Source organism: Schistocerca gregaria, chromosome X (genome assembly GCF_023897955.1).
Source record: "Schistocerca gregaria isolate iqSchGreg1 chromosome X, iqSchGreg1.2, whole genome shotgun sequence".
Lineage (NCBI taxonomy): Eukaryota > Metazoa > Arthropoda > Insecta > Orthoptera > Acrididae > Schistocerca > Schistocerca gregaria.
Genome location: NC_064931.1, coordinates 638,439,041 through 638,453,678, shown reverse-complemented (window position 1 = coordinate 638,453,678; position 14,638 = coordinate 638,439,041). Strand labels below are relative to the sequence as shown.

General features: G+C 39.8%; 1 protein-coding gene across 1 annotated transcript in view; it reads right to left on the bottom strand.

Annotated features, from left to right (window-relative positions):
- The window catches only part of LOC126299246 (uncharacterized), a 389,842-nt gene that overhangs the window by 93,886 nt on the left and 281,318 nt on the right, over positions 1-14,638 (bottom strand). Inside the window, exon 8 of the mRNA XM_049991034.1 lies at positions 558-697. Within this exon, the coding sequence (XP_049846991.1) occupies positions 558-697 (140 nt within the window). The remainder of the gene's footprint in view (positions 1-557; positions 698-14,638) is intronic.

The following is a 14,638-nucleotide window of genomic DNA, read 5'->3' as shown; positions in this document are numbered from 1 at the left end:
ACCAGACGAGAGCAGGTGCGGTATGGTAACTACTCCGCCATGAGTGGTCAAATATCATTATTTTTGTTTAGTAAGTTCCTAAATGTAGGGTCTATTCACTTAACCAATCTAGATTCACCAACTTGGCTAGTAAATTAATTTCACAACATTCCTCTGTCAGTTGGATTACGATAAAAAATTGGTACCAGCATGATCTATCCTTCTAGAATGTCGTTCATGTGGTGTCACTGGTTCAGGGCAAAATTTTTCATTATCCACTACTGTATATTAGACAAAGAGAGAAAGATAATATTATCTGTAAGACACTATGTCAAGTTTGGTTCCATTCCAAGTCAAGGGAATTGTATAAATGAGAAAGCATCTAACTTTCTGGGTAAAAACAATGTAAATGATTCCTAAGGAAATTTCCATAATTTGTTAGACGTTGCTATTTCACCTAGCTGGCAACTCAGAAATTATTAGTAATTTCGAGGTGACATGTATTTTTGTTAATATGAAGAAGTGACATTAACACTTCACAGAATTAACAATAGTAATAAAATAGGCTGAACTCTTACCAACAGCAGCTGTTGTCATTCTGTCAAGTCCATGTCCAACATGATCAGCATGTGCTTTTGTCCTGTCTTCAAACATGTACTCCCGAGCTTCTGATAGTCGTGGTAGGTACTGCAGATTTCGAAGCTCATTTATACCAGTTCTGAAACAAGTAATTTTTCCCTTCATTCACAATTATGGAAGCTTGAAGACAGAACCGAATTTAAGACACTGCATATGAAATTTAATTTGATCTACTCTATAACATGCATGGTGACTGTCAGTTAAGCATGATAAACTCGCATGAATGAAATTTTTTTAATGTTAGTCACTACTTTTATTTTTTAACTATTTTGGTCGACACTATGCATTTTGAGAATAGACCCACATCATTAGATGCTTTACAGTAAGCTGGGGTTTAAATGAAAGCTGCTTCTCTCACCAGTTGCCACTTTTTCCCATGAAATATCATACTGAAGCCAAAAGTGTTTCTATATAAAAGCTAAATAAGGATTACTGCTTACTAACAAGAAGATATAAGGGAAGAAAACAAAAATTAGTTTATAGCCTTACACATTTTTAAGGCATGGATGTGGCACACGCACGCACACACACACACACACACACACACACACACACACACACACAATCACACCTAATACTTTAACCTCTTTGGGGACGTGTGTGGGGGAGTTTGCAGCCTCATGGCTTTTACTCCACTGCGTATCTACATCTACATCCATACTCCGCAAGCCACCTGACGGTGTGTGGCGGAGGGTACCTTGAGTACCTCTATCAGTTCTCCCTTCTATACAAGTCTCGTATTGTTAATGGAAAGAAAGATTGCCGGTATGCCTCTGTGTGGGCTCTAATCTCTCTGATTTTATCCTCATGGTCTCTTTGTGAGATACACATAGGAGTGAGCAACATACTGCTTGACTCCTCGGTGAAGGTATGTTTTCGAAACTTCAACAAAAACCTGTACTGAGCTACTAAGCATCTCTCTTGCAGAGTCTTCCACTGGATTTTATCTATCATCTCTGTAACGTTTTCGTGATTACTAAATGATCCTGTAACGAAGCGCGCTGCTCTCCGTTGGATCTTCTCTATTTCTTCTATCAACCCTATCTGGTACGGATCCCACACCGGTGACCAATATTCAAGCAGTGGACGAACAAGTGTACTGTAACCTACTTCCTTTGTTTTCGGATTGCATTTCCTTAGGATTCTTCCAATGAATCTCAGTCTTGCATCTGCTTTACCGACGAGTAATTTTATATGGTTATTCCATTTTAAATCACACCTAATGCCTACTCCCAAATGATTTATGGAATTAATTGCTTCCAGTTGCTTACCTGCTATATTGTAGCTAAATGATAAAGGATATTTCTTTCTACATGTTCGCAGCACATTACACTTGTGTACACTGAGATTCAATTGTCATTCCCTGCACCATGCGTCAATTTGTTGCAGATCCTCCTGCATTTAAGTACAATTTTCCATTGTTACAACCTCTCGATATACTACAGCATCACCTGCAAAAAGCCTCAGTGAACTTCCGATGTTATCCACAAGGCCATTTATATATATTGTTAATAGCAGTGGTCCTACGGCACTCCCCTGCGGCACACCTGAAATCATTCTTACTTCGGAACACTTCTCTCCATTGAGAATGACATGCTGCGTTCTGTTATCTAGGAACTCTTCAATCCAATCACACAATTGGTCTGATAGTCCATATGGTCTTACTTTCTTCATTAAACGACTGTGGGGAACTGTATCAAATGCCTTGCGGAAGTCAAGAAACATGGCATCTACCTGGAAACCCGTGTCTATGGCCCTCTGAGTCTTGTGGACAAACAGCGTGAGCTGGGTTTCACACAACTGTCTTTTTTGAAACCCCTGCTGATTTCTACAGAGTAGATTTCTAGTCTCCAGAAAAGTCATTATACTCCAACATAATACATGTTTCAAAACTCTACAACTGATCGATGTTAGAGATATAGGTCTATAGTTCTGCACATCTGTCCGACGTCCCTTCTTGAAAATGGGGATGACCTGTGCCCTTTTCCTATCTTTTGGAATGATACGCTCTTCTAGAGACCTACGGCACACTGCTGCAAGAAGGGGGCAAGTTCCTTCACATACTCTGTGTACAATCAAACTAGTATCCCATCAGGTCCAGCGGTCTTTCCTCTTTTGAGCGATTTTAATTGTTTTTCTATCCCTATTTCGATGTCTATTATTTTTTCATCTGTGCGACAATCTAGAGAATGAACTACAGCGAAGTCTCCCTCTGTGAAACAGCTTTGGAAAAAGACATTTAGTATTTCGGCTTTTCGTCTGTCATCCTCTGCTTCTGTACCATTTTGGTCACAGAGTGTCTGGACATTTTGTTTTGATCCACCTACTACCTTGACATAAGATCAAAATTTCTTAGGATTTTCTGCAAAGTAAATATATAGAATTTTACTTTCAAATTCGTCGAACGTCTCTTGCATAGCCCTCCTCAAACTACATTTCGCTTCATGTAATTTTTGTTTGTCTGCAAGGCTTTGGCTATGTTTGTGTTTGCTGTGAAGTTCCCTTTGCTTCCGTAGCAGTTTTCCAAGTTGGTTGTTGTACCATGGTGGATCTTTTCCATCTCTTATGATCTTGCTTGGCACATACTCGTCTAATGCATATTGTACGATGGTTTTGAACCTTGTACACTGATCCTCAATACTATCTGTACTTGAGATAAAACTTTTGTGTTGAGCCATCAAGTACTCTGAAATCTGCTTTTTGTCACTTTTGCTAAACAGAAAAATCTTCCTACCTTTTTTAATATTTCTATTTACAGCTGAAATCACCAATGCTGTAACCACTTTATGATCTCTGATTCCCTGTTCTGTGTTAACTGTTTCAAATAGTTCGGATCTGTTTTTCAACAGAAGGTCTAACATATTATCGCCACGAGTCGGTTTTCTGTTTAACTACTCAAGGTAGTTTTCAGACAAAGTACTTAAAAAAATTTCACTAGATTCTTTGTCCCTGCCACCCATTATAAACGTTTGAGTCTCCCAGTCTGTATCTGGTAAATTAAAATCTCCACCCAAAACTATATCATGGTCGGGAAACCTACTCAAAATATTTTCCAAATTTTCGTTCAGGTGTTCTGTCACAACAGCTGTTGAGCCAGAGGGCCTATGAGACATCCAATTACCATGTTTGAGCCTGCTTTAACCGTGACGTTCACCTAAATTATTTCAAATTTCGGATCTCCATCAATTTCCTTCGATAATGTTGCACTTTTTATCGCTATAAACGTGCCTCCCCCTTCACTGCCCAGCCAGTGTATGGTTATTTCTGTAGTTCTTAGATGTCTGTGCGATGTGATGAATCTTCTGTGTGTCTGATACTTGCCTGAAGTTGGCGAAAGGATTGGTATTTTGGGAGTGGGAGGAGGATTAGGAATTGAGTATAGGGACGTTCTCTTCAACTTAGTCATCAAAGATCGTCTTTGGTCGTTTGTGCTTATCGTGGGACATGTCATAATGACCTATGGAGTGGATAAGGTTAGTTCCAGATCTGGAAGAGCTCTCGTAAGAAGTCCTTGCCAGATCTTGGAATCTTTCTTTGAGGAGTGGGATTTCGGCAGCAGCATGCAGGTCGTTGGTGGGGAATCCCATGAGTAGGTGCAGTGCCCTCCTGACGGTGTGGTTCTGCAGCCTCTGGAGTTTGTCCAGGTGCTGCTTCGCCACATTTCCCCAGACAGGGCATACATACTCCATTGCTGGCCATATGAGGGCCTGATAAACGTTCACTCCTACAGAGCAGGGAAGGGACCCCACACACACACACACACACACACACACACACACACACACACACACACACACACAAAATACAAAATATTAACCTATGGCCTATGGCTTTTGGAGGTGTGCTTGCTACATGCAGAGCTGAGTGCTGTGTCTTTCTTGCCTAATACATTTACCTGTACTAAGAAGACTATTTTTTTGGCTTTTAGCTGGGTCTGGGTTATCCGAACAGCTTGCCTTGCCCCACTCTTAAGATCTGTCATCACTTGGACAAATATTATTGTACATGTAAAAATTAATTTCTGACTCTGAAGCTTCTCTGTGAATTAACAATTGTTATAAAACAGCAGAGCTGTAATGTGGCTTTTCCTTCAGTGGTTTCTCATGTGAGTTCGGTAACCCACTCCGAAAGTTACTATCACTTTCAGATTCAGAAGAACTATTAACACTTTGGATCCTGAGCCATTGCGCGTGGGTGTCTACCATAAAGACTGGTTGACTGTAACGTATTTCAAACTACTACAACTTATGAAAGGGTTCAGTTATAGCTATAAAATTGCTCTTATTGAAAAACCTAGAGTTTCTTGTTAAAACCATATACAATACCTTTCTCTTGAATTAATACATACTTCTGACAAGTGTTACTATTATAACATTGTTTTTGAAAAAAGGAAAAATTGGTCAAAGGTATATTCACTGTATTTTCTAGAAGGAGACTTTTTTTATTTTACACAAAAATTGTAATTATGATGGATACAGTACGTCTTATCTACAGTAACCTCCTGTAACTATTTTAGGATGCAATTTTGCTCTTTGTGTGGTAAATTTTGAAGCACGGCATTTTGCACAATGCTACTTTACATTTACTACGCTGGTAGCTTGTGTCTTTTCGCCACACTACACACTGTTTTTGTTTCTGTTTCTTACCTACTTCTATCTCAATCTTTTCCAGGACATGATTTCCAGTTGACAGTCTTGAGAGTCCAGATGGACCAGGTCAGGGTTCAAGATCTGCACAGATAACTGTCACGAAGTGAGATGTCGTTAGGTGTTTTCCAGTAACCTTATTGTATAATATGCAGGAAATTACATTCACCATTAGTATAACATGGAATGCCAACTTTTTCCACCATTCACAGGTTGATGTTCAAATGTGCTGTATGACAATCGTTGATCTGATAAGTCAACACCAAACTTGTTTTTATTTCTAATCCACTACACAGGTTGGCTTTGACTTCTCTCTTCCTCTCTGATCAGTGAAAGTGACCATCTCAGCAGTGTGCCTTGTACTTATCATATGAACATTTCTTTTGTCCTTCCAACACAGTGCTAACATATTTCCTTTACGCCTGAAAATAACTTCACCTCGCTGAAAGTTTGGATCTTCTATAGCACAAGGCAATCCCTGCCGAGATTTTCTTGCTGTTCCTACAAGAGCAGTTTTTGCAGCTTCCAGTTCTGAAACAAGTATTGGACTTGTGTAGAATCCGTCCGTAAACAAAGTTTAGCCTTTCCCTGACAGGTCTGAAAGCAATGTCTTTACCAGAGTCACTGTATCAGACATTTCACCCGCGTAAACAGAGAAATTCCAAATGTAACCTGTGTCAGATTCAAATAATATGTACAGTTTCGTACCGTATTTATTTGGTTTTTGTGGCATGTACAGTTTGAAATACACACGACCTCGAAATTTACACATGCCTTCATCTACTGTAATTTTTTGAGATGGTGTATACGCACGCTGGAAATTAGCACACACATTATCTAGGAGGGGTCTCACCTTGTGCAGTGGGTCATAGCCAGTTTCTCCTTTCCTCTTAGCTAAGGAATTATCACAAATGTGGAAGTTTCTCAAAACAGAAAGAAATCTGTCACGGCTCCAGATGTTTGGACAGAAATTACACGACACAACAGGATTCTTGGACCAGTGCTCTCGTATACATGGCCTCACACTTACACACATATGGACTACAACTGCCAGAAACTTCCTGATTTCCATAAGTGTAACTACTTTCCACTTTGATAATGAGCAGGTGGGTGAAAGGGAATTTGTGCTTCGTAATTTCCTGATGCATTGTTGAGCATACAGATTAGTTTGTTCCTTTATATGTTTCATCATACTGTCTGTCAAGAAATATGAAAAAAGAAATTCTAGAGGTGCACTGTTCTGGTCTAAACTGACAACACTGCATATTCCAGATTGTCCTGAGAATAGATCGATATCTGGTGCACTCAGTAGTCGTCCAGCCTTCCTAAGAATCGGTGCGGCACACAGGTCTTGGCTTCCCCCTTATTGTTCAGTCTCGCTCGTTCTTCAGGCAAAATATCGACGGGATTACTTGCTGCTGAAGTGCTTGGACACCTGCTCTCCTCTTCTGAATCTATCAGAAGAGTAGTATTTGCAAATAAAATCATAATCACATACTGAGAGTTTTTTCAGTGAAAATCTGAACAAAAATTATACATGTTTTGTTGTCAAAATTCTTTACCTGACCTGCCAGAAACTTCTTGATCATAGTCCACATCATCATCAGAGTCATCTACAATATCTTCCTCTGACAAATCAACATCATTTTCTTCTAAATGATGATATAACTCGCGAGAAATTTCTTCATCCGTCAAGCCATGCTTCGCCATGTCGACGCTGAGACCGCGCGGGAAAAAAATTGCCGCTTACAAAACCCGACGAATAAAATGGGAAGCACACTCTTCTACAGCATGCCCGCAACATCTAGTGACCAATACTTGAACTTCAGTCCATGCAGCGCCTCCCAGACAAGTGGGAGCCGTAAGAACACACAAAGAAAGGAAGGGGAAGAATGAGAACACGCGCCCATAAAATTACGGGCACTGGACTTTCAGGCAGGCCGTGCACACCCGTGTTTTTATGGCTGTCGGCGCCTAACTGTTAATTATATTATCCTCTGTTGAAGCATTACGACTGTGCTGTTACACTTGTTGACACAGATGGCTTACAACTTCTGCTTTCACAATATGTGGGGGGAGTTAGGGACAACGACATCAAATAGTTCATCTTCAATGTCACTCTTCGTATCTCCATGATGTCTTCCTCAGTGCAACTATGAGACACGATGTCATTTTCTTTGTAAACAGATGATGAGAAAAACAATATAATAATAATCTTGACAAACACTAAGACATAAAGTGCAGATGAATGAGGAAAAACAGATTACAACAGACAAAGTACCCAGGCACAATTTAGTGGCCATAAGTTTAAAAAGTGACTGAGATATGGAGCGGAAATTCTGTTTTACACCGAAACTCATCAACAGCATGCAGGTACCTGAGTGTTGATGCACCTATACTCATCATCATTGGCACTCAGGGGTTAGCATAGTGCCCAGAATTAACTCTTCACCAGTGCTGAAGGAAATCCCAGACACTGTGCTCAAACTCTCCAACAGCATCTGGGGAGTGTTGGAGTATTAACAATTAACTTATCAACAGCAGCCAAAGGGTTAGCATTCTGTAAACTCCTGACAAGCAGAAAAAGTGGTGGTGGCTGAAATTTGAATTTTATGCCATGTTAATACCGGCACCAATAGCATTACATAGTGTATAGTACTGCTCGTAAAAGTAAAGGACACTTGCAATTATGAGTATAACGGGGGGAGTTACACCTTCCTGACAATCATGCAGCCTTTACAAGCATACAATTAGCTCTATTTCAGGTCATTCCTACAATTTCAGACATGAGAAAAGCACTTGTGTTCAATAAGTGGAATCAAGGGTGGAACAGCAGCACATAATATAGAGCCTCTGTAGTTTGGTGGCATGGTTAACAGATTGATTAGCAACTGCAATATGGCAGGATTCAAAACTTATCCAACATCGGGTAACGATTTTTTAGTTTTACTACATTAATTTGTTTAATTTAGAGCAAACATAAAATTAACATAACAGTTCACAGCTCACATTTTCTTTACCACTTAATACCCTGTTCAGAGGCCTTTCACTTCAATGATCATCAGCTTTCTGTGAGGTGAGTAATTCAGGGTGACCATAATTAAAGTTTCAGTTTTAAAGTGCTGTAGATAGAGAACATATTAATGATACCAAGGCAAATACGTTTTGTGTGTGTGTGTGTGTGTGTGTGTGTGTGTGTGTGTGTGTGTGTGTGTGTGTGTGTGTGGAGGGAGGGGAACTTTGAAATCTTCAATGGAACCCTCGTTTTTTTTTTATTGCAGATTACAATTCTATAACAAAATCTACACACATTTTGTCGGAAACCTTTTCTTTGTTTTGCCACAGATGGCACTGTAATTGGAGGAACAGAAATGGATACACACTCATACTTTACAAAATGCTACTCAATGGCCCTTGAATATCCAATGGCATGTGGTACCCTACTTCCATGCTGCGAGGGTAGGACAGGCCAGTATTTCATAACTTATAACTGGAAACCTAATTTGCAACGTTGTATTCCTCCAATACGCTGCATGGGGGACTACTCAACACACCCCTGGGGCTGTGGCTTGAGGTGAACTCTACTCTACTTTTCCAATTACAGTAAGTGTTCAAATGTAGTGCCACCAACTTCAATACACTCAGTGACCTGCTTTAAAAATGATCAAACACAGGACAGAAGCATATCTGTGCGAATGTCAGCACAGACATTACTGATGCGGTCAACCATGTCTTCACGGTTTAATGGCACTTGCTGGTACAGCTTACTTTTTAAATATATCCACAGAAGGAAATCTGACACTGTGCAAGTACTGTAATGTTTAGAGCTGCTATTTGTTCTATGTTTGCACAACATGTGAGCTCCAGTCACAGTGTACTGCCTGTTATGATATGTTGTTGTAGTTCACTACATGGCCACGGCGGTGTGTTGAGTAGCCCCCTGTTCGACATGTCGGAGAAATACAACATTGCAAATGGAGTTTTCAATTAGAAGTTATGACATACTGGTCTGTCCTACCTCACAGCATGGAGGTGGGGTCCCATGTGCCATTGGATATTCAAGGGCCATTGAGTAGCATGTCATAAAGTACGAGTGTGTACCCATTTCTATTCCTCTGATTACAGCGCCATCTGTGGCGATATGAAGAAAATGCTTAAGACAAAATGTATAAAGATTTTGTCGCAGAATCATAAACTGCAATAAAAAATGGGGGTTGCCATTGAAGATAATTTTCCCCCCTGCCACCCACTGATGGAACGGGGTGAGAGGTCGAGTGCGGTACTGTTGGTTGCCCCCCCCCCCCCTTCCCCCCCAGAGACAAACAAATTGGAATTATAAATTTTTTGATCGGATGTGTAGTTTTTGAGATATTTCTATGTCTTCAGTTAAAATGAACACCCTATGAACACCCTGTATGACAGACGCGCGTGCGCACACACACACACACACACACACACACACACACACACACACACACACAAAAATTACATGGTTCTGTAAGTGTCACAGAATATGCACACCAGCAGCGGAGCAGCACATAGCCTTTTCCCACTTTGTGTATGAGACGCCAGGCATGACTGCCTCCATGAAGGATCACGTGCTGTTGGTAAAGTTAATTTGTAACAATTGTGACTGTGCACCAGTAGCCTTGCAGACGTTCTAGACACTACAGGGTATATATATATATATATATATATATATATATATATATATATATATATATATATATTAAAAGAGGCACTGGTCCAATGTCTCCTAAGGGTATGGAGAAAATGATTACAAAATTCGAAAAGACAAATTCTTTTGAAGTGCAATGTCACAGAGGGAGGAAAGCAGTTGACCTGATGTCTCAGTGCATGGGGAACTGCCCAAACGTTGGACATGTCTGCCAGCAAGGTGCATGAAATTCTATGAAACTTCCTGCATTTCTATCCATACAAAATCAGGGGTTGCTTCCTGATGATGTGCCAGCAAGACAAAAGTTTGCTCTGAAATTTCTTGCACACACAGAAGTGGACAATGAGTGGCCATGGAACACTTTGTGGACAGACGAAGCCCATTTCCACCTCCAAGGGGATGTCAATAGGCAGAATTCCAGAATATGAGCAGCGAAAAATCTGCACGCACAACTGGTACCACTTTATTCTGCGAATGTGACTGTGTGGTGCAGGCTGACATCATTTATTGTAAGGCCATATTTTTTTCAAGAGGCTCAGACCTGGGGGTTCTGTTGCCTGCGTCATCACTGGTAAATGTGCACACCAATGTCATTCCAACCCTTCAATGGTGCGGATAGGACCATTTTTATACAAGATGGTGTTTGTCGCTGCACTGCACAGCCAGTGAAGCAGCTGCTAAAGGCATTTCAGAAACACTAGAATTATCTGCAATCACTTCCTTAGAGTCTGGTCATCCAGATCACCTGATGATAATCCGTGTAACTTCTGGCTGTGGTGTTACCTGAAGGATGATGTACTCAGTGCTTCAATTATGAATGTAGCTGAACTGAAGGCACACAGCGTGCAACACATTCTGAACATAACTCCCGAGACACACTGATTACACACTGATTACACTACACTCGTTCGTCCTCTGTTAGAATATTGCTGTGCGGTGTGGGATCCTTACCAGGTGGGATTGACGGAGGACATCGAAAGGGTGCAAAAAAGGGCAGCTCGTTTTGTATTATCACGTTATAGGGGAGAGAGTGTGGCAGATATGATACACGAGTTGGGATGGAAGTCATTACAGCATAGACGTTTTTTGTCGCGGCGAGACCTTTTTACGAAATTTCAGTCACCAACTTTCTCTTCCGAATGCGAAAATATTTTGTTGAGCCCAACCTACATAGGTAGGAATGATCATCAAAATAAAACAAGAGAAATCAGAGCTCGAACAGAAAGGTTTAGGTGTTCGTTTTTCCCGCTCGCTGTTCGGGAGTGGAATAGTAGAGAGATAGTATGATTGTGGTTCGATGAACCCTCTGCCAAGCACTTAAATGTGAATTGCAGAGTAGTCATGTAGATGTAGATCTGTTGTGAAAGACAATTTAAAAACAGATGTCATTTTGCTTTTTATTCAGTTTTCAGGCTCAGGTCAATTAAAAACTGATTTTTCCCATTTACTGTGGTATGACCTTGCCATGGTGGATGGGCTTACCTAACTAACAGTGTAACAACTGTCGACTGCCGAACTTGTGCAGTCGTGCATAATGAACAGTATGGATTGTGTAATGTGCAACTCAAACAATAGCTATCATACTGCAATTCATCTGTAATTTTCAGCCGACTCCATTTATGTTAAGATGCTTACAGTGCCATCTATTAGTAAGATTCCCCACCCCCCAGCCTCAACAATACGCTGTTCAACACTAGACATCAGTCCGAGCAGTGGTTCTCTTTCTACAGGGCGCTGAAACTGGAAGTTTAGTTATGGACACCCCCATTTTCACCACCTCTTCCCAGGCAACTGAGGTGACATTGTGAAATGTTTTGGCCAGGGGTCAGGCCAGTTTTCTTGCAGTGTTCTTTTCTTCTCTGCTGTACATTTCCATGGAGGCTAAGGTCTGATGCAGGAGGCCAGTCACGAAGAGAACTCTCATTCTGTTCTGCAGATCACTTCTGCACCATAGCTGACATGTGTCCAATACTGATCCTACTGGAAACAGATTAATTTCTCAGGATACAGCTGTCACATTGATGGGATTATAACATTACCCACAATTGAGTATACTGTCAGCATCAAATCAGTCACTTATGCCACGAAGCATCCCACGTTCGTGGGAACACATACAGCCCCACACTATCACAGACACAAAGCCACTATGAGAAGATTCATGGATACGTTTGGGATCAATATGGTCACCATACAGTCTATATGTATTTCTACCGGATCATTATTTACCATGGATAATATAGATTTGTTAAAAAATATTTCATCCTGCCAGTCATGATAAATATGTTACTCAGGACATGCTAACCAGTATGTCAATGATCATCATGGTGCTTCCTTTTGACAGCTGCATATTTGCTATGATACTGGCACTGAAACATTTATTTATTTATTTATCTTACGGCTCTCCTGAGGTCAAATCATGTCAGCACCATACTGTATGGGCACTTCAATATAAGCCATTTTTGAACTCATTTTTAAAAATTCTGCCAGAAAGCTGTTTCAGGTTGTTTGGCAGAGAATTATAAAGTATTGCTCCCTTAATGAATGGGGAACTTGTTAGATTCATTTTCTGCTCACCATATGAAAGTCTGATTTGTATCTTGTATCGTATTCATGGATTTCCATATTCCTGTTTTCCACTTTTTTTGTCTTTTTTCACTAATAATATTGATTGAAACATATATACTGCATACATGTCATGATATTAAAATTATGACACAGGTTTTTGCATGAAGTTCTGGGTCTTACTTTTGCCATAGTTCTTATTACTCTTTTCTGCAATACAAATACCCTTCTTATATTGTGTTGGCTACACCCACCCCACAATACAATTCCATAAGATATATGGGGATACACCAACCCAAAATAAGCTATTTTCATTGCTTCATTACCTAGATATTGAACTAATCTCCTTAGTAAATACAGACTAGATGTTATTTTACCACAGACATGATCTATTTGCTGATTCCACGAAAGTCTGTCATCTATATATATCCCCAGAAATTTACATTCTGAACAGGTATTCTCCTGAATGTCCTTACTTACAACAGCATTTTTATTTGAGCCACTTGCCTTAAAATAAATTAAATTAGATCTGTTAATATTGACCCTCAGGTTTTCTTTTTCAAAATGTGTTTGGGCTTTTTCAACAAAATTCTGTACCACTGAATTTAGGCCATCATTACTACGTGCCCAGCAAACCCCAGATGTGTCATCAGCATACATAGTAATACAATGACCGGTGTCTAATACTTCTGGGAAATCACTCACATATCAAATAAAGAAGAAGGGGCCCAAGATAGAGCCTTGTGGCTATGTTTGCTTTTCTGGAAGACAAATAACACAACGGAGCAACATGGAAAAACTGCTCTTCAAATAGATACTAAAGATGAAGTATACATGAATAGTAATAGAAAAAGGTACCCACCACCACACACTATATGATGTGTAGGTGCAGATGTATATGTAGATACGAAACAGATACCGGTGACAGTATGGGTGGTTATAGAGGTAGTAGCTGATTGGCCAAAGAATGCCTTAACTTTGTCTTATTGGCAGAAGTGAGGCTGCCAACACTTATTAATCATATAAGTCACCACATCAAGTTATATTCAAAAGGTGTTTTTATTTTACTAGTTAAGGCAGTGAAAAAATTTAAGTAAAGGTGCACTGCGTGGTGAGAACACTCCTCCAGTGTATGAGAAATGTACAGCTGGGCGACTTCTTTGTACACACAATTAAATTACTGCAGAGACAAAAAGTCTTTACTCTACTAACAGATACAGTACATAAAAAAGTGTTGGAAATTACATAGCACCTAGGTTACACAGTAGCTATAAACTATTATTCTCACACACTTACTTGTTTCTCAGCACTAATATAGATTGGCAGAAACCAGAAAGCAATAAAATATTATTAAGTACTCATCTCTTGCCAACATTTGTGGTAAATAAATAAATAAAGAATAAAAATAAAAAATACTGTAGACATTTATATAAATACAGGCATATGTCTGAGTGCTGTGACTTGTTTGTTGTGGTATATCTTCAATGTTCTTGTTTAAAATGAATGCTGGACTCGTTTCTATGCCCACCAAATACACCAATCAGAACTTGTTAATAGAAGGGTAATTTTGGCTGCAATTAGAACTGATCTGAAAAGCTAATGCTAATGCAAGCCCGCACAATGCTTGGTAGTGCTCAGATGCTTAAAACATAGATTCCATTTCACTCACTGCAGCACAGTATGGTAGAGGTGGAGCTTACCCCTACACTTTGCATGGCACTCCTAGTTCTGTACAGAGCTTACATCTTCCTCTCCCCACTACAACCCTCCGTAAATGATATAAAAAAACTGTGCACATTTACACTTGTTTAATAAAAGAGCATCAGATAAATCAAACACACTACTGATGTTGTTATTCGCAGTTTTAATGCAGTATTGCAATCACTTAAGAAACTGTAAGTATGGAATGTGATGCAAATTATTGTTTATTCTGGTATGTGAAACTGAATATGATGAATTAAGTGCAAGTAAAATGGGGAAGTTGAGAACACTGCTGCAGAATTACATCCATATGCTCTTTGGTCTGAACAAATGAATTTTCTGTTTACAGTTCTAAGCAACAGATACTTTTATTTACACTGAAACTACACAATCAAAGTGCATCATATGTGAACCTGAATTCAATGTTTTAAAT